The sequence below is a fragment of the Pholcus phalangioides genome, unplaced genomic scaffold (assembly GCF_987345545.1).
Source record: "Pholcus phalangioides strain wild (caught in Gottingen) unplaced genomic scaffold, Ppha-v1.0 ptg000031l_1, whole genome shotgun sequence".
Lineage (NCBI taxonomy): Eukaryota > Metazoa > Arthropoda > Arachnida > Araneae > Pholcidae > Pholcus > Pholcus phalangioides.
In genome coordinates, this window is record NW_028301621.1 from 2,205,599 (window position 1) to 2,227,991 (window position 22,393).

A 22,393-nucleotide genomic window follows, 5' to 3' on the forward strand; every position below is an offset into this window, starting at 1 on the left:
TTTTCCTATTTTTCAGCTGGGGCTACAGAAAATGTAATAAAATGAAAGTGTAAGAGCAGTGACAGTATATAGAGGTTTTACTGTTTAATGTTCTTTAACAATGAAAAACACAAGTCCTGTGATGCAGTGGTTGGTGTGCTCACCCCAATACTGACTATGAAGGGCTTCTAATTAGAATACAAAACACACTGGATAAATTTTATGGATAAAATTAACTGGATATGTTTACAGCATCCAGCTAAATATATAAGCACTTCATTTAACCTTTTTAATGTCAAGTCTACACCTGTGGTTTTAAATGTATGTAAAATTTTGAAAAAGTAACTTCACTCTGAACTTGAATGACTAATCTTGAATGTATACAGCCTACATTTCATGGTTTATATAAAAAATAGCTTACTTTCAACCACAAATGTGCCATCTCATGCATTAGTTGTTGCCTTTGGTTATCCATGTTGTTTGCAACCTATTGAAAAATTTATAAATTTAACTTAAGCCATAAGAAAAGGAACAATTACAAAATAACAGCAACATATAGATCAATTGTAAAAAATGAATAACTCCTGATATCAAACATTAACTTAGCATTGCACTTAAAAGTGGCGCTTTGCAATTAAAAACACTCAAACATCACTTCAAAACATACAAGTTAGCCATAGATAATTTGAAAATTATTATTGTTATAAATTGAAAACTATTTATTATTTTTTAAAACTATCTTTCAAAAAAAAAAACAGAATTTGTTTTCACTTTTTTTTTCAACGCTGCAATTATTTTATGCACTGGATGGCTCTAGATGAAATAGGAACAACAATTTACAGCTGATTTCAAATGATTACAAAAAAAGAACCACATCCACGCTCAAACTTGGTTTCAAACTTAGATATGTACATTCCTTACCAATAACTGAGGCAAACAAAAGACTAAAGTCCATTTCTGATAATTTTAGCCCTCACGTAAACAAACTGCTTTACAAATTTTTGATATCGCTCTGCATCCTTTATTTCTATTGGATATGATTTTACCTGTCTCTTCATTATGTATTAAGGAACTCGTATTTTTTTTCCCTAAAATGTGAGATTGTAAAAATTTCTTATCACTTTTGTTTTAAAACTTTTTTTACTATTTCAGGCATAGAAGTGAAAATTTGAAAAAAAGAGTAGGAAAAATAGGAAAACTATTGACAAAAAATAGGAAAAAAATAGGAGGGGAAAAAAAACTGAATTCCCAAATTATCGTGGCATTTAAAAATATGCCATTGAGATTCGCACCTTATATATTTTAATTATAGTATTATCTATTGATATTGCACGAAACTCAACTTCTAATAAATTTAAAAATCTTTCATTTCCACAGAATGTGGAATCAAAAACAATGTAAACAGCAAAACTAAAAAGAAATTAATTAAATTTCTACTGTTACTTTAAAAGTCCAATTAATGATCGTGATCCATTTTCCGCCGTGCTTTTCAGAGAAGGAAAAAAACCTGTCTAGGTGCCAGAGAAATGTAGCACATGCATGCATACCCCATTGCCCATGGACTGAATGTGGCCCCGGAGTCATCTGTTGAGACCCACAGCTTCAAACCTCATTTTGTAAAAAATGAACTAAGCGGCACATTTCCAGATCATTCAAGAGAACCTGCAGCACAGTTTCAGGTCATTCAAGTGGCTCGTGTCACAGTTCCAGATTACTCAAGTTACCCAAGCTGCTGTTCCACTTCACTTAAGTGATCTGTGGCACATTCCTAGATCACTAGAGTAACCTGCGATATTGTTCATCTACACTTAAGTGACTCACGGCAGAGTTCTAGACCACTCCAAGTGACCCGTGTACATTTACACATCACTCAAATGACCCGTGTACATTTACACGTCATTCAAGAGGCCCGCTGCACATTCTCTGATGAGTAAATATGTCATATTTACAGATCACTGCGGCACAGTTCCAGAGCACTCAATTGACCCATGAAACTTTTAAAGATCACTCAAGTAACCTGCGGCACATTCCTAGATTATTTAGGTGACCCGCGGAAAATTTACAGATCACTGCGGCACAGTTCCAGAGTACTCAATTGACCCAGAAATATTTACAGGTCAGCTTCAGTGACCCGCGACACATTTCAAAATCAATGAAATAGCCCACACTACTGAATGTTGAACACCCTTGATGTAACAGTTCCTGGAGTTACACTATATCCGAAGGATACAATGATTAGAATGGCCTGCATATGTTTATGAATGCCTGGTTTTTTTCCAAAGACACACATTTTCTTAAAACACACATGCTGACCTGTGACCCTCGGAGTTCTCATGTGGTCCAGCACAAATAACAAAACCACTCAAGTGACCCACAAACGATCATCAAATCATTTAAGTGGGACACATTTCCAGATTACTTCAGTGGCTTGTGGCACATTTCCAGTTATAAGGGGCCGTTCAAGTATTACGTAAGCAAATTTTTAGCCATTTTTGACCCCCTCCCCCCCCCACCTTGTCAGTCAAAATTCGTCATCAGCTCTGCACCTCTGAATCCTAACTCATATTTTCATAAAGGGTGGTTGATGACGTAAGCATTATCCAACCCCCCCCCCCTTGTCATCAAAAGTCAGCAAATCGGAAACCCCCTCCCCTCCATCAATGATGACGTAATACTTGAATAGCCCATAAGCTGCCAACAGCATATATCCAGATCACCTAAGTGACCTCATGAACATTTCCAGATCACTTAAGCGACCAGCTTTTTTTTTTTTTTTTGAAACCGAGCACAACTCAGGTCTATTGCCATAGGCAATTTACTACCTATTGAGTTGTGCCGGAAGTGTAAGTGCGTGTGCCTAACAGTCTGAGCGCGTATCTAGTGTTGTGTATGATTTTTCAGTGCTGCCATCTATATCTCAGAAGTGAAGTGAGTAATGTGCAGTGACTGGATATTTGTACTGTTTGTAGGACTGTTGCTCTCTGTGGCGAGACTTTTTAACGGGGAGATCGGCTCGCATTTGCGCCTCGAAGTTGGGAACCACAGTAAACCAACTTCAGCCTACCACCACTGTGGTGACGGTGGGGCTCGAACCCGGGTCCCCGCGATGCGAGTCCGTCACTATGACCACTCGACCACCACAGCGGCTGAGCGACCAGCTGCAAACCTCCAGTTCACTTAAGTGGCACGTAGTTCAGTTGCAGATTACTTTAAGTGGCTGGAGGCACATTTGATCATTTGAGTGGCCCTCTGCATGCTTCGAAATCACTTGAGTCGTTTGCAGCACACAGATCACCTAATGGGCTGCAATACATTAACACTTCAAGTGGCAAAATACATTTTTTATAGATTACTAGCTTACCCATCGTGCGTTGCTGTGATCTCAGAAGAAAGGAAATCCAAGGAAATGGAAGAAAAGGAAAAAAAATTAAAAAAAAAAACTATGCCAGAAACCTTTGCGGGAGTGTACTCAACAACTTCCCAACGTTTCATGGCGATCGGATGAATGGTGCAGTAATGCATAAAGGACAAACAGACATACATTCATTTTATATATATATAGAAGATTTTAGTGGCACTCTTGACACATTTCCAAACCACTAAAGTGGCCCGCTACGCACTTTCAGATCATTCAAGTGACTTGTGGCGCATTTCCTGATGACTCAAGCGACCCGAGGCACACTTTCAGACCATCTGAATGACTTGCGGCACATTTCAACTTATGATGCGGCCACCAGTGTGGTTCTACATCACTAAAGTTATCCGCGGCACATTTCCAGATCACTTGGATCTGCTAAGTATTTAGAGACCACTAAAGTGGCCCTGTAGGGGACTCAATAGGGAGAATGTTAGTTCAGGTACCCACAAACTTGTGAAAAGTTTTATTCGTTTTTCGTGCACCAAGTAAGACGCCATTAAGAATATTTGATATTTTTATAAAGGGTGGTTGATGATGGCATCATCCAAACTTTCCCCCTTCAGTCATCAAAAGTCAACAAATCGGAAATCCCCCATCGATGCTGACGTAATACTTGAATAACCCCTAAGATAAAGATACCCGAAAGTTATTTTCTGAAGGTTAAAAAAAAGTAGGTTCTGTCTCCTCCCCCCCTGTAAAACCAGACGTGGCTCGGGCTGTGTCACCTAAGGCCGGGTTTCCAGGAGCATGTTTCCCGTGCCCGCGCAACATGATTCGCACAGCGCGACACGCCGTCCACTCACCAGTAAGAAAAGCAGCATGACTGTTTTCCTATAGAGTGCAATACGCCTGACGACAGCGCTTTATGTCGGGTGTGATTGGCCGACTGCTTCTGGAGGAGTCAAATGCATCGTGCGCCGCGGTTTTGCAGATATTCTCTTCACTCTTGTGTGTTTTCTTTTCCTTCCCTTCAAACCGGAGCATGCAGACGACAGAGTAGTTGATGCCAAAGCCATATACTTTATATAGCCGCCCTGATCTGATGCGCCTTGCTACGAAAACACAAACGCGTAACATGATTATGTAACACGTTTCTGTCGGAGCGAAATAGTCTAATTCGGTTCAGCTGCGCAACAAACCTATTCCTAGAAGCAGGTTTTCTGTGCTGCGCAACGTGAATCACCCAGCACAACACGCCGTCCATTCACCAATAAGAAAAGCAGTACGACTGGTTTCCTACAGAGCACAATACGGCTCACGACAGCGCTTTACGTTGGGTGTGATTGGCGGACTGCTTCTGGAGGAGTTAACCATCGTGTGCTGCGTGTTTCAGCGATCTTTTCATTTTCGTGTTGTTCTATTTCCCTTCCCTTCAAAGATAGAACAGCTGACGTCAGGGTCATACTATATAGTCGTCCTAGAACTCCCAACACACTGTATATGAAGTCGTCTTAAGCCGTCCTGAGCTGATGCGCCATGCTTGGAAACACGTGATTATGTAACACATTTCTGCCGACGCGAAATGATGCAGTTCGGTTCACGCTGTGCAAAAAGCCTACTCCTAGGAAAATCTGGCTTCAGGGATGAACGCTCGTTACGGGATCCCAGAAGAAAGAAACCTATAGTCTCTCATGAAATCTCGTGTGTGGATGGATAGAGACTGTTCTTCCCTCATTTTTTTGCCTTCTTATTTACGGCAACCGATCTACGAAACAGATTCGCTTTCCCCACAGAGTTTTTAGCACTTTGACTACAGCGTGACGTGGAAAAGATACGCTTGTCGTCGTCCCTTCTCCAATGGAACTGAAATTTTTTTTCTTTCTTTTTTTAGTAGCGAATAAAACACGTCAAAAAGGGAGGGAAAGCAGTGACATTTTGCGGTTTCTAGAAATTTTTGTAGTGAGATTTTGGCTGTAAACAAAAGGGAGGGAGAGATAAAATAGGAATCGTAGGAGAGAATTGCGGAAAAAAAGGACGATTGCGGCATTATCATGGCACCCTTTAAGAGTTGGGATGACAAGGCTCCAGCTGGGGGCCTGGGGCAGATGATGGCATAACGAACTGATATCGACCACCAGTAGAGGTGATAATTGGGGATTAGCGCTGTTTTTCACACTCATCTCCAAGTGGTTAACTTCTGACTTTAAAAAAAAGAAAAACATGAAAGGGTAGAAATCAAAATAATGAAGGAATATCTGATCACAAAACCTCTTAGCGGAACCTCTTTATATTTGAAAAGTGCACAGGTACACACAGTGCACAAAGTAGTTTACGCTACAAGTTCACGATAGAAGGGCCCTGAAAGGTTGGTCTGAGGGCCCACCAAAGATCCCTGCCTAGAAGGCATTGCTATAGGATGTGGGGGCCATGGCCATTATAAAAGCTTGAGAGACCTTATTTAACAGCAGATACTGAGAAATCCTCAACTCATTTTTTTTATTTTTTTTTTCCCCCTTCAAAATTCTACAATAGCCATTTCTAAGCTAATTTATGCCAAATATGCTATCAAATATAACAAAAAACAAATTATGAATAACTTATCATTGTGTTGCATTTTTTATTTTTCTTGCGAGTCTGTATATTTAAATATTTCGTAATTTTCCATGGGCTGTAGCAGTTCCAATTTGATGAGGGAGTCCTCCAGTGCTTCGTTTCTGTTGAAACAATTTCAATTTTATTTGCCCTAGCATATGTTGCAAGCCATGACCCCCAACATCCCCAACAACAACTGAATTAAAAATGAGCAGTATGCTTTTGAACCACTAGGGGTGGGAAGGGATGAAGTTCTAGAACAAGGATGTCTAAACTGGAGACACAAAATTAATGTTACAAGAAAAAAACAATGAAGTAAAGCAATATTATTTGGGATCGATAACAGAAATGAAAAAAAAAAACCCACAAAAATTTATCAAAAAAAAAGCAGCCATATATTTTAGATTAATTTTTTCACACCAGTCTATTTAATATTTAAGATGGCACACATTCTGCTCAATAAGGGCATTATCTTCTGTCTAGAACAGCAGCAGTTTAAATGGGGTGAAAATTATTTATAGTAAGTTCTCAATTTTTTTCCTTCCTAAAATTAATAGTTTATTTAATAGAAAAAGTCTTAATTTTTGATATTTTTATACTTTTGTGCACAGTAATAGTTGGTGCCACCTATCTTCCAAATCGCAATACGTGGATATATATATTTATGTTATAGATCTGCTGATTGCTATGGCAACATTTCTGTTTGTTATAGGAATAGCGAACTTGAAATTTAAAAACCACAGAAAATTGTATTTAGCCAACCATCACAGGGAAGTGTACAGGTGTCAAGTTGCACCTTAAAAAGTCCCGGATATGTTGCAGATTTTCACCCAATGTATTGATATATATCCTAAATTTTTTTTCTGTTAGTTTAGTTATATTACAGAATCATTACACTGTAAACAGTTTAGAACTTTAAAGACAATTTTTTTTCACACTTTTTCACAATTATTTTCTTCATTCACCCCAGATTCGCCGCCACTTACAGAGTGGTTCTTGCCTAGTGCAGAGGTTGGCCCTTGAGCCACCCTGTTAACAAGGAGTGAATGAGTATGGAAATCATAAAAACTTAAATATTCTTTAATAAATTATGTAGTGTTATGTGCTCAGGAGGTGCTAACATTTATGTTTCAAATGAAGAGTGAGAAATTAATAATGAATGAATATACAATTGATTTTTTTTCCTTCAATTTTATGGGCACGATTCCTTCAGGCTTCTTGTTATACTCTGAAAGAAATTACTGCGAAATGGGAGAAAATTTAGGAACACTTAACACCATGATTGGCGATTAAGCACTCATTATTTGGAGATTTAACGCTCATTATTTGGTGACATTGGTGATTTAACACTTGTTATTTGGCAAAGTTGCCAACTTGATCATTGATAATTTTTGTCCCCCCCATTTTCTGCACACGAGGGCTAATTAGACCGGGACCTACAATTTATTGCCGATTCTGAACGGCAGGCTTGTTTTTTATACTCGTCAAGATGTTGGTGCACTAACCCTTGATGGGGGACTCCCTGCGGTAGCAATTTTTTCTGCGGTCATGTCGCCGTTTCTGTGTACCTCTGTGTCCAGGGCCGTCATTTAGGGGGGCAATGCCCCACCTTGGCTTTTGAAAATACACTAAAAATGGTGTATATATATATATATATATATACAAATATATACATACATACATTGAGTACATGTGCTTTGCCCCCCCCCCCTGGAAAAAGTTGAAATGACGGCCCTGCCTGTGTCAGGAAAGTTTTCTGACAAGGACGAACCGGGTATCGAACTCGCGACACCTCTAACCATCCTTTGGTACTTTAGGCGAGTATCTTATCGACCTGGGCTACCGCGCCCAGTTGCCAACTTGACATTCATAATTTGTCTGACTTGCTCTTTTACATGAGGAATGAATATTTTTTTCACGAAACATTGGGATTTAATGCAATGGCGACTGACATAGTAATTTCAATAAGTAACAGTAATTGCTGGCAGTGACAACTCTTTTTTTTTTTTTTTTAAAGGAAACTGACTCACATTTGCACCATAAAGTTGAAAGATTATTGTAAACCATCTTCAGCTGCATGATCAGAGATATATTAAAGGGTTTCTGAGAAAACCTGAAAATCACTCCAAAAAAAACATCCATGTCTTCCTCTCTAATTTTGTAAATTTATCTAGATTTCCAGCAACTCTTTCAAGGAGAGATCAGATAGATTATTGGGGTTTGACATGCTTGTTCAACAAAAAGCTTGTCTTGTGGTAAAGTTGCAAAGTATAAATAAAAATGAAATATTTTTGGATTGAAAATTTTCATTCACATGAAAAAAAAAGTTCTTTGTAGTTTTGGCAAAGCATGAAGAGCACACATGGTTAGCCCACGAGGTATTTTCCCAATACTGTACTGTACATTGCAGTAGTCAAACTACTTTCCAACAGAGATCCCTATGTTTCAAGGTCACGAGATAGCGGGACTAAGATGGGAGGAAGGGAAATGGTGCTGAAATACAGAGAAACAAAATACACTCTTCGCGGAAAGAATCATTTAGCAGCATGCAGGAACAAAAATTTTTGCTGTCCTTTTCCGAAATTCTGGCACACCAAGACAAAATTAGCTATTTCGTCTATTTGGTGAAAAAATATGTAAATACACTATTGGAGTTGGATGGAGCAAGATGTTGATTTTTTACAGTGCACCGCAATTGGCGCAAAGTTCCAACCCCAGAACCAGGTTTCAAAACTTTACCTTCATGTCCTCATGATAATCCTCCAACTTTTGGAGGAAGGTGGCTTGCCACCTTCTATGAAACCAATATCACTGCCTCTTACCCTTCCCAACAAGCTGCTAAAACAGAACTGTGAGTTCTTTGGAAATGCAGAAATGTGTATATTTGCCACAATAAGTGACCCCCCCCCCCCCAATCCAGTGTCTGTCATAAGTGAAAAAAATGTTAACAGCATCAAATCCCTGTAGTTTATAGGAGTCCCAGAGCAGCTGCGAAGAAATAAATTTTCGAACAGCTCTGCCAAACAAGATAGACATTATTTTGATATTCATATTTCAAATAATTTCACATTTTTTTAGAATATGTCTTTTTTTTTTAATGTTTTCATTCAGTCAGTTAAACAGCCAAACCACACATACTAAAAATAACAATCTATCCATCAGTTCTACCCAGAAAAATGTTAAGTCTAGACGCCTGGCAGTCCAGTGGTTAGGGAGCTAGCTTCTGACTGTGCAGGTCTGGGTTCGAATCCCGGGTCGGGCATGGATGTCTACTAACAAATTCCCTGGACAGATCAGAATGATCTCTTGGGAATACGTGCTGATCACGTTATTAAACAAAAGAAAGAAAAAAAGATCAGTATGAACAGCTCAGATAGAATCAATTGCTGATGCTTATAAATACTTGTTATATTCATAATACATCAAATAGTAAATGCTCAAACTTACAGGATCACTATCATCAACAACTTTGTCCTGAAGCTTTGAAAACTCTAATGCTTTGAGAATAAATTCATTTTTGCCCTTATCCAAAACAAACAGAGCCCCTGAACAATTGGAAAATTGATCTCCAAAGGAAAGTATACACTGAAGACGTAAAAAAACCTGAAAAAGCAAAGAAAATGAAGGTGAATAAAATATTTTCCAACAATTTTCTTTAGCATGAATGTCTTCCAATAAATTTTGTGAGCATATATACATATTATATTACTAAAAATAATACAGTCAAATCCTGTTATAGTGAAAGTCTTGTTTTAATGAATAATTTTCCAATTCCCAGATAAGTTTACATAGGAATAATGTAAATACCAGAAATTCCTTTATAACAAAATTTAATTATAATTCTGAAGCGATTTCTCAGTCTCTGAGTTCGTTATAACAGGATTCGTATGTATATAGAAAATTGATTGATTATTCCACATTAAATGTTTGTATTGGAATTTTATATATCCAATCAACTGATGCTATTTTTAATACAAATTTTTATACTAAAATATGGTATTTAAGATTTTTGACATGACAAAAACTGCAACTAAAACTAAAAAAACCTGCCTGTATGTAACAACCTGTTGAAATGTAATAATTTGCAGAAGAGTTAAAAAAAAATTTAAGATTACTATTCATATTCATGTTTAAGCCAGACACCACCTACTCTCCCCACTTGAGGACCACCAAAACCACAGTGCAGGTTAAGATTTTTTCTTCAAAAAAACATTCATATAAGCTGACAACCAAAAATTTTAGAATGAATTTTTGAATTAAAAAAAACATACTCAGCTTATATACATGAGTACTTCTCTTAAACTGCAAAATAATTTTAGAGCTTTTATACATTTGTCAGAACATATAAGTAATAAATTATCAAAAAAATATGTATACACTGTGATCTCTCATTATTTCTGCCTGAATTTATTTCGATAATATTAACGAATGCAATATTACATTAACCAACTAAAATACCAAAGTAACCAACCCTATTGCATTGTAACAACTTCAAGTATATATCTTATCTAGACCTGATGGAAGGATTGCAAAATCCCTATAGGTTACAAAGTGTGTGTGTGCTTATTTTTTCTCTATATTGTACTGTTTTGTGTTTTGATGCTCACTTACGGTTTTTTTTTCGTATTTTTGTCTGATTGTGTGTGTATTTGAAAAAAAAAATTCTAACCACTTTGATTGGGCTGACATGTCTTCGTTTTGAATAATCATAATCAAGATTTGATTGAATATTTTCAAGACTTGGAAGATGTTGCAACAAGACATCCTCAGGCAAAGGTATAACTTGGGACCATTCACTTGCAGTCCTCTTCAGCTCAGACAAATCTATGAGAACAAAATTAAAGACAGGGGAAACCAAAATTATCAATGACTTTTAAAACTTTGCAGCTCAAAATATTTCTGGTTACAGAAAATATATACAAACGTTACGTACAATCATTCCAGAATTTCCCCCCCCCCCCCAATTCCCATAGGAAATAAATATGTCTTGGCATTAGTATAGAATACATTCATACATTCAGTTACATTAGTATCACAGAGCGACTAGGGAAAAAAACAAGTCACTACATGGATGTTCTTTACAATGAGATAAAAATGAAGATACGCACCTAAGTTATTTTATTAGGATGTTCCTTGATAAAAATTCAAATATCCGCCACTTTCACTTCAAAGACAGATGACAGCACTTCAAATGCTGTCATCTGTCAGCAGAGTTTGTTCACTGTGGTTTTCTTAACTTTGAAGTGTGAATATGAGAGATTCAAACGCTCCTATTTAAAAAAATCTTCTCCACAGAGAGTACACAATCAGGCCTATAACATTTAAAATCCATGCAAAATATGGTCAGGCAAACTAAACTGCAGAGTTGTTTGCTTCTGCACTCATAAGGCAGGGGATAGCACTCCTTGAATAGAACTTAAGAAACAAACTCCACGTTTTATATATATATATATATATATATATAGGTGCACAGCACATTCTAATATGTACCAAAGCCTTAAAAAAATTACTATTGATTGTAATTTTTTTTACTCTAAAGAAATTTTACTACATATTATAACAGACACTCCCCATTATATCAAATAAAAATTTCAGTCCCATGATCTGTTATCGAGGGATTCCATCCAGGGTTGGGGTTTTGGACGTCCGAAACTGGTTTTGGACAGGACACGCGGGATAAACTGTCCAAAACTGTCTGAAACTGTCCAAAAGTGTCTGAAACTGTCTAAAACCTCCAAGTTTCAAAATGTTATGTGGAAACCTTTTGGATTTTTGTTTTTTTCCATGATACTAACATATTACAAAAAATACTAGCAGAAAATAAAACTAAATCAAAAATATTTCAAAAAGGTGGTCATTTGTTTTTTTTCCTAAGTAAACTTTCACCAAATTGATGGTTTTAAGTTGGAAATCTGATAGTAAATTAATATCACGTAGATAACTGTTTAAATATAAACACTGTTTTCAGTTTTTTAGTTTGTCATAAATGTTATTTCTACTCCACATCTTATATTTCATGTATTTTTATGAAGCAGGTACTGTATTTAGTACAGTGATTGTCCAAAACCCTGACGAATCTCTCCAAACACTTTTCTTTAAAAAATACATTATATTGAAGGTACCAAATATGCATAGTCACAGTTATAATCATTGCATTATTGTGGAATATAAATATTATTTTTTATTAGATAGGTCTAGCAATATAATGATGTGAATATATATCAATGGTGTAGTGTTTATTTGATGCAAATTGTTCTGTTTTGACTTTTCAAACTTTTTTTTTAAATTTTAAATAGACCTATTTTACATTCTCAATTTTTAAAAACTAATTATAAATAAAGGAAAATATATCCGAAGAAAATGAGGCCACTATGTAGCACCTACTCATGACTAACAAACCACAATTTCACAAACACTGATTACGCCTATATGATAATAAAAGACTTCAAGACCCAAAGTTTTTGTTAAATTTAAATTGTGGCGGTTATGAGACTAGGAGCTAATATTTTACTGAATAAATTCAAGCTATATTTACAATTCTATCATTCAATACCATCAATACAATACAATTGTACAATTCATACAATTATAATTCTATCATTCAATATGAAAAACACTGGAAGAAGGCTTATCAAAAGACTGTCTTTAACACATTGTTTTTTTTATTTTCATGTCGCCTAAGTTATGCATCAATTGAAAGAATATTTTTAAATTTTGTTATCTTAGAAACCATTTTGGCACAGATAGGGCAGTTAAATTAGTTATGTGTTATATCGAATGCTAAAAGGTGCAGCTGCGCTTGATTATTAGTGCTAGATTATTACCTAAGTTTAATTTCATTCTGTAGTCATATCTATTGTTTTTTTCTGATTTCCATGCAACAACTTTTCATCCCATTCTTGTATCTTTCATGTTTTCATAAATCTAATATCTAACCTCAAGACAGTTCAGTTTCAATTGTTTGATAACCTGATATCAGTCATATAACCCTTTGCACATACTGTTTTGAATTTCAAATCCTCTTCATCAAATTGCAAAGTTTTTCACTTAGTTATAAATATGAGGTTTTGGACAGATTAGGACAGTACGATTTTATATTTTACCGTACTATCCAAAATCTTGCCAACTCTGGTAAATATTGTTTATGCCTATTCATGCCTTAAAAATACAGAAGATAACTGAATGCTATTGGGTAGCATCAGAATCACCAAACTTAGAATAGGCCTATGTAACCAACTGCTTTGTAATGCAAACTGTTGTTTCACCTATTTGCACCATAATTTTGAATGATGAATGCTAGTTACTGTCCAAGACCATGAAGAGTAATAAATACAAAATTAATTTTTTTTCAACCAGCAGAAGTTTTTAATGACTACTATACTTATTGAACCCTCAAACTAAGCAAATGATGCAAACTAAGCAAACTAAGCTAATGATTCTGCTTTGGCAGAATCATTAATTGTAATCTCCAACATTTGTAATATTTGGCAATTTATCAAGGATTCCTTGCTCAATTAAAATCAATTACATAAATTTTGTTGATAGAATTCGGTAAAAAGTAGGACAAACCCAAGCAAGTAGGACATTTTACTGAAAAGTAGGACGAGTGGGAGCCCTGAAAATGGGTGCTTGTTGCACACCTCCAGCCAGTTTAATTTCTGACCTCACAGCAAAAAATCATGGCTCTTAATTAATATTCTTGTACTGAAATGGGTATTCTAATATTTGGTCTAACTTTTTGAAACACCCTGTATTGTTTTCAAATAAAACAAAACATTCAGAAAGTGACAAAAAATTTATAAAATGAAAAATAATTTACACTCGTCCATGTTTCCTCTTCGTTTCCAACCCTTTGCATATACTGTTTTGAATTTCAAAATTTTATTATATTTAATGTAATTAATAATATAATATAATTTATATAATATAAAGTTTAATTGATTATAGAAGTTTTATCGAATTGCAAAGTTTTTCACTTATAGTTATAAATAGGAGGTTTTGGACAGTTTAGGACAGTTTTGGATAGGAGGGTTTTTACCGTACTGTCCAAAACCTTGCCAACCCTGATTCCATCAAACAGGCACCTCGTAAATATTAATCTGAGGAACTCCTAATGAATTCAGGCATGTCAGAATGTACCATGTATATGTTCTTACCTAATGTGAAGTTTGTTTCAAGGCTTGTTCAGCGATGGTATAGCTGAATAAATACAGGCAACTAATCTGAATGATTCACAACAGACTAATCACTTGAGTGATGTAACATATCCATCACCTTATAATAAGAGAATACAAGAATACAACAAGTGCATCAAAAATTCCAAACTTTACAGGAAGAGCAAAAAAGGGTGAGACTTCCCACTGGACAACACACGTATGTGGTATCTTTGTTTTTCCATAGAGAGCAGATTCAGTGAGCTGTAATTGGTGAGATATGATACTCTCAATCTATAACTGTCACAAAGTCATTTTTGAAAAAAAAAATGACGTACAAGGTTTTTGTTATAAGGTGACAATATATCCTTCAATGCTGTGATAATTTTTCCCTTACCTCACATTTCACTTTTCACTGCACTAACAAAAAGATAGATTCCAAGAATAATTGAGTATTTTATTAAATTCAGAAAGTAATACATAATTTATTTAGGTCTCAAGGGATAGAAGAAAAGAAAAGCAGAGGATCTTTACTTACCTCCTAATTTTAGCAACTCCTCTTCTAGTTTTAGGAATAGGTTGAGCAAGACAGTCAAGCGGGACAGCAAAAAACGAAGACTCTAAAAGAATAATAGAATTCTAGGTGAAATGAATTGAATTGAAAACTTGGGAAACACACATTCATGAAAATTAACAGACCAATAATAAAAGCAAATAGCAAGAATATTACATTGTATATGTCTACAAGTTCTGTCTCTTCAGAGAAAATATACAACCACTATCACACTAACTGGAAATCTTAACTGGTATGGTTACCTAATCTCAACTCTCCATTTACTTAATAGAAAAACTTCTGCCCATTTTTCTACTGAGCAACCAGTAGTTAACATTTAGCCAATAAAAGTGGGACCCTCCCTCCAGCGGTGAAAATGATAGCAGTTAAAATTTTTCCTCTGATGATGGCGTACAAGCCCTGTTTACAGGACATGAACAAGATTGCAGATAGAAAAGAGATTGATTTCTCATTTATGAATCAGCTTGAAAACTTCTTTTGCTCATGGGGGGGGGGGGGGAAATAGGATAAAAAATTACACCTCTTCCAGGATATATGTGTGTGTGTGGTATTTACTTCTGTTCCCATTATCCTTAATACTGTGAATGTTTACAACAAATAAACAGCGACAACAATGAAACTAAACATGAAAATGAAATGAAAGGATGACATCACTCTCCGCTATCCATACAAACATTTTTAACTGGCTGTTGCAAAGATGAATTTCTGGAAAGAGAGAAACTTCAACTGCCGTTGTGGGGGGAATTGAATCCACATCCTTTCACTTTCCGGGAGAATGCCCTAGACCACTAGACTACAAAAACAACAAATCTCTCAATCTTTTCTTGGAGCTCGTGTACTGAAAGGGACCGTGCATGGACAGCCTGACCTGACTCAGGCCAAGCTCACAACTGCTGACACTGCCACCAGATGGCGACTTATGAAAGGATCAGGGAAAATCTGAAAGAGGAAAATATCTTGAAATCTCAGATCAACTTTCTTAGTAGCTGCCAAAAACTATTTTTACAAAAATAATCTAATCGTACACAGACTGAATATACATCCAAACAGCTCCACTGATGCATGTATTTTGGCTTTTAAGGAAATGCAGTATAGCATCGATTATTCGAAACAATGGGGGACTTGGGAGAGGGGTTGGATAACTGATTTTTTGGTTATAACCGATCATTCATGGAAAATAACTGTACCAGTGTCATAAGAGAAATATGAAACAAAGAAACAGTGATATTAAACACAAAACTGTATATATTTTGTATCACACGTCTTACAAATAACACAGAGAACTGACTCTAGCCTAGTTTAAGTTCAAAATGGGCATTAAAGTGGGCCTACAATTTAGGAAAAGTCCAAAATTTTCGTTAGCTTCAGAGCCGAGTCTCATTTGTTTGCCGCTAAACCTCGCAAACGTTTTAAAGACAGTAATTGGACAGCATCACATTCTTATTGTTGTTCTAACCACTTGATAGCCATCTCAAGGCAGTGAAAAGCTTCCCCCTGGATGGTCCTTTTTCAGCATGGTCACTGCCGCAAGGGTTTGGGTCGTCAATGACACTGGCAATGATTTCATTTTCCATCAATATTTGATCGTCAGGGTCATCGACATCACATTTGAGTCACTCTTGAATGTTTCCTGGTTGCATTCTGCAAATCCTGAAGATTCTTTCATCAGCCCAGCCAGTTCTGATACAAATTGTCTGTTTGGTGGCTTTTCAGGTGCAGGGATAGAATCATCTGCTGGAAGGAGCTTATTCCAAGCTTTTGCTAGTGCAGTGTCCTTGACAGTAGCCCAAGCTTCTGCTGCCGTGTATATAGTCAATACTTCAAGTCAATTTTTTTGTACAGCTGCCAAATATATTTTTCATATTCTTCCCTAATCAGAACCATATGCAGCAATGCCTTTCTGTAATAACGTTTGAAGCTTTCAATGACCCCCTAGTCCATCAGTTGGAAGACCAAAGTAATGTTCAGAGGCAAAAAAAAACAACTTTAAACTTTGTTTTCTCTTTCCGGTGAAAGGTTAGACGAATGATTTGGGCCGTTATCAATCAACAACAAAACATTTCCAGAATTCCCAGTCACAAGCTGATGCTTTTTGACTTCAGAGATAAATACAGTGTCACACCATTCTATAAAATTGCTTGTATCTATCCATGAATTGTTTTGGTTCTTGTATTATGACTAACAATTTTATCCCCTTACAGCGCCGTGGATTTCCCCTATGATTAGCAAAGGTAACCTGTGCATTGCAGTAACATTTCTGCATACCATGGAAGTGATGTATGATTTGCTTGCCTTAAAACCACACAGGTGCTGACATTTCATTCTTAGAAACTAGAGATTTTGTTGGCATTTTCTTCCAGTACAAACCAGTTTTGTCTGCATTGTAGACATTGGTTTTTTTGTAGCCTACCTTATCAATCATGCTGTTAAAACTCTTTGAAATGTTCAGCTGCTTCAGTATCAGCCAACAGTTTTCACCCCGGATGTCCAATTCCATGCTTAGATTTGAAATTCATAAGTCAGCCGGTAATGGCTTTAAAGTCAATGTTACCCTCTAGTTTCTTGTTCATTTCAAGGAGTTTTCCACAGATCAAAGGGCCACCTATTGGTTAGCTATGTACCTGCATGAACCATGTGTAAGCAGCAGTGTCTAAATCCTGGTTTTGTAATTTTCATCGTTTTTCTGATATTGTTGCATTTCCAACTCCATATTCCCGGGCCAAGCTTGATAGACTAGCACCATTCTTCAACTGGTCTATTATTTTTAAGTTTATTGGAATCACCAAGAACAATGTGTTTATGTTTAGCTGCTATTGCGAATGGCACAACAGCTACAGCATGATGTCACAAGCAAAGGCTTGAGCGGCATCAATGCTGGTGACAATGCAAGATTAGTCACGTAGCTGGTTGGCAGGGAAGGGGAAAGCACTAGCAGAACTTCTACACCGCGTATAAATTTGCTGACTGAAATACTTTCAGTTAACCAATGTTTCATTTAATTGGTATTTAGATAATCTATGCTCTACTGTACATCAGTAAAAACCTAAACATAAACAATGCCAATTCTATTTTAATCGACACTGACTACTGAGACGACAGAAACTGCATCTTATGAGATTTTTACTCTCTGTGAGAAAAAATGAAACATCGGCAAGTAGCGTTGACAACAAACAAAAACATCAATTACAGAGGACTATTGATTCAACACAAAAATGATCTATCAACAGCTCATCCAAGCCATAAGGGCAGCAATCCAGGAGGGTACAAGCAGGTACAATTTAGAATGGATACGCTTCAAATCGAAAATACTTGGTTCACGTACGACAGAATTTTGCGCTGTTTTATAGAATTCAAAAATTTAACTAATCAGAAAATGCTGAATGAAGAATAGAGAGTTCGGACCTGATCTCAATTCCGCCTTCAAGTGACATTGCAATGCTATATCACTGTATTTTTTGCCAAATGAACTTGTACTTGGATTTGTTGACACAAATTACAAGCTTTTTTTTTGTATTGGAACATTTGCGGCCTTGGCTTGAAACTGTCTGATATGGAATTTGTCAACCGTCTCACCCAAGTCTTTACCAAGTATGATTCCTGGGGTGGAATAGTCCCCCAGGACTATGGGCTAAATATAATTTAATTATTGTTAAAACTAGAAAGTCAAAACACAGCCATCCTTATGGAGGTCTGCTGATAGCACTTAATAAGAGCTTGGGGACCCCAAAAATTTCATTTAAAAATGTTTCAATTTTTATTAAGTTGAGTAATAACAACCTTTTAATTTTAAGTAAACCTCTAATAATTGGCTCAGCATATGTTTCACCCTAGAGTAACGACAGACACTTTTCAGATATAATGGTTTATGGGGAAGATATATCTTTATCAGGGGCAAATTTTCTAGTTGGGGAGGCCTAAATGCAAGCTGCTGATCTCAGATATCATGGTCTACTACAGAGAGACAACCAGGTATTAGGAGGTGTCTAGATGAAAAAATTAATAAATGAGGGAGAATGCTACTTAATAATTGCTTATGAAATAACTGGCAACTCTAACTTAATTTCTAGGGAGATAGAGAAGGTATAACAACATATTTGCCCATTAATGAATATAGTGTTATTGATTTTGTATTCACAAGAATTTGCCCATAATGAGATAGCCAATTTCGAAGTACTAAATTGATCAAATCTGATCACTTTCCTCTGCAGCTCATAATGATAACATAAAGATGACATGTAACCGAGTTTTAGGTAATTCAATTGGATAATGATGAAAGTCCAACAATTCAAATCGAAACTGAATAGTGTGATAAGATTCAGTACAACTGGGTTGAGACATTCTAAACGAAAGCATAATACAAACATTTTGTATTTGTGCTGCAGAATGCGACCTGGTAGCTGAGAAAAACATTGCATTAGTTTCGACAGTCTAAATCAGTGATTCTCAACGTGGGCATTGGAATGTTCTGGGGGCGGTGGAAGCTATGGGTATAACATAGGATCCTATGGGTTGGAGGGCGATGGGAGAAAAAAATTCTGAAGGGGGCGATGGGACAAAAAAGGTTGGGAAACTATGGTCTAAATTGTTTGATATTGATTGCATTTTAGCTAGACGAGTACTCCATAAAGATATTCACAATTTTAGGAAAAACCATAATTATGCAGCGCTACAAGAGACTAAGAATCAATTGAAAAATACATGTAGGCCCAAAGAAATAGCCTTCTGTCAACATCTGAAGGAAAAATTATCCTCCATCAAGGAATTATGGACATTGATCAACAGTTTCCAAACATTTAAAAATGTAAGGGCTCATATAATCCCGGATCAATGATATAATCATTTCAAAACAATTTTTTTAACCCCACTATTTCACATACACTAACCGTTCATGAATATGACCCTTTCTTCGACACGGATATACAAGACGCCCATAATTAAAAGCTCATAGTTTAAAGTAGCCTACAGGCAAAACCAGTCATCAGAAGTGGGGGACTTCATGAAGTGATGGGAATTTGTTTCGGGCGGGAAAATTAGTTCCATATGTCGCCACCAGAGGACGTTTTATTAAAAATGACACATTTAGGCAAACGTTTACAATTTTAACAATTGTTGCTGCAACAAAACATGTTCCACATGATGGCCACCATTTTCAGAAAACATATGAAATCGCAAGATGCAGGGGTGGAAAATAATTTGATTTTTGTAGTAGCATTTATCAGTTTTGTAATGCATCAAAATTTTGGCAGTAAATAAAAAATACACAGTTTTTATATACATATATGCAGTAGTGTGTACACAGGATTACTTTTTACTTTTAAAAAACAGTGCTATCTCAGCTCAGAAGAACTAGATGCTCCCCAAGACACAAAATACATATAAAAATTGAAAAAAATATATATTTCTTCTATCAAAATATTTGGACACACTTCTTGATATTGTTACGAACATTACGTATTGCACAATTTGTGGAGAACCCCTTGAAAAGTAATCTCCTGTTGTAAAACTGGAAATGTGAAGATATGCTTGAAGCTTCTAGAAAAATCTCTGTAAAATCTCTTGACCTTTTGGAAAGTGGTGCAACCAACGTGGTACTACAAAGTAAAATTCTCTGGAAACTTTTGTCTCTCAAAATTTCACCAAGTCTATAAAAAGAGATATGATCACAAGAGGGTAGTCAGAGTTGTTGGACTTTAAGCTCATTGCAAGAACTCTATTTGTTGTGTAAATAGCTATTTTCTGTAAAATAAATCTGTGACGTCCTACAGATTGTTTCTCTGCTTATTTCAAGGACTTGAGAAATTACATCTGGAACAATATATATTTATATTTTTACATTCTCTACAATATCAACAAATGAGAGGCTAACATATGGTATTTCAGATTTGAAAATGTATGTTTTTAGATTTAGCTTGTAGACTCGGTAATCACTAATTAAAAAAACTCACTAAAAGAGAGGCTTGAAACACTCATTAGAAAAGTAATTCTTTTCCTTGTTTTTGCCGCTGATGCATACTAAGTTGTGCTTTTGTTCTCTTCAGTTTCAAGCATTTTTGAATGTTTGATCTTGCTTCTTTTACCAAAATTTACCCATTTCATATTTAAAATGATAAATATTTTTGGAAATTTAATAGACTGATTAAAAACTAGACTTAAATTATTTTTAACTGCAACAATAGAGATAAAAAAAACTATAGAATAATGATTAAGCCTATTTTCACAAAAAATTCAATCCAAGCATATGTTTTCACTCCCTATTTTTCACTTATTTCATGACCCTTTTCTCATTTTGTTACTTTTCTGGGATTTCGTCACTTTTCCCATGATTGTAGACACCCTGAATTTACTGGCAGCTTCTGAGTCGCAACTCCTGTTGGTGAAGATAGATTTGTCATTGCTGTTTTTCCAGTGCAATAATAAGTTTTTTCCCAAACTTTTCCATTCTTTAAAGGATGCACGAATGTTTCGTCAAATACAGCCAGTCAGGGAAAATCTATGCAATTTAAAAAATAATTAACGTAAGGAATGCATAAATCAAAGGAGTCAACTTTTATTTTGTAAAAAAATAGCTGGAGACCAAGATCGAAGGCTTTTTTTTATTCTTGTGCGGATGAGCAACAATTTGCATAGTTTGATCGTTTTATATGTTGATATCAATTTGATGGGAACAAAAATGATGTTATCGAAAAGTCAGCTTCTATTGTGATGCAACATCAAAGTTTCTTAAATGAAAATTTTGTTTTTGGTGCAAAATGACGCAGAATTCAAAATTTTCAGTGAAAAATGTAGCAAACAGCCAGAAATTGTAGCAAAATGTAGCAGACATTTGAAATTGTAGCAATTGAAACAGATTTTTCACCCCTGCAAGATGGCACGTTTCACAGCTGACAAAGTGTGTGTGGGAGGAAATGTTCAGCACATGGTGTGAATGCTGCCTTCAAGGTCAGGTAAAGTTCTTGGATTGTCACGACTTACCAGACGTTTCAAATGTCCCCTAAAGTCAAAAATCACAAGGATTAAGGGTTTGGTGAGGCTATAGATTAGGGAAGTGCCTATGAAATGGCTGATGACACATTCTTCTGTAAAATGGTTTTAAGAACATTCTTAACACACACTGCAATGTGTAGAGGAGCTCCGTCTTGCATAAAAATTGTCTGCAAGGCAGTGACGTGTTTGCAGAGTTGGAACAATTTCATTCTGTAAGAGCAATGCATATCGCTTCCCGGTGATTGAACATGTCACTGGACCTGTAGAACGTAACTCCTTGCAGAAGTAGGGACAGAGAATAAATGATGCAGTAAATCCACACCATACCATCACGTTTGGTGAATGCAACGGAATCTCTAAGATAGCACGCAGATTTTCTGGTTCCCAAATTTGGCAGTTGTGAGTATTGACTGTACCATCCAAGTGAAAATGTGCTTCGTTTGTCCAGAGGATATTCCAAGGCCATTCTCAATCGACCTCAAAGCGAGGTAGAAACTGCAGTGAGAACTGGAGTCTAGCATTATAATCATGTGGAAGCAACCTCTCTCTCCGCTGCACAAGTGAAAGTTCGTACGAATAATATCAGAGGATATTCCTCATGATCTTATGGACAGTTGAACGTGTCCTATTCAATGCCTGTGCTACACGCCTGACACTAGTGCTACCATGAGAATTTGAAGTTCTGTCCTCTTCCACCTGAAGCGAAAGCTCCTGTACTGTGTCTATAAAAATGGGGTTTTTTTTCCTCTTCCA

At 36.2% G+C, this 22,393-nt stretch overlaps 1 protein-coding gene across 1 annotated transcript in view; it reads right to left on the reverse strand.

Moving 5' to 3' along the window:
- The window catches only part of Smg5 (Smg5 nonsense mediated mRNA decay factor), an 84,214-nt gene that overhangs the window by 15,212 nt on the left and 46,609 nt on the right, over positions 1-22,393 (reverse strand). Inside the window, exons 16-19 of the mRNA XM_089252789.1 lie at positions 14,621-14,702; positions 10,599-10,753; positions 9,377-9,532; positions 401-466 (exon numbers count right to left, since the gene is read on the reverse strand). Coding sequence (XP_089108915.1) covers positions 401-466; positions 9,377-9,532; positions 10,599-10,753; positions 14,621-14,702 — 459 coding nt within the window. The remainder of the gene's footprint in view (positions 1-400; positions 467-9,376; positions 9,533-10,598; positions 10,754-14,620; positions 14,703-22,393) is intronic.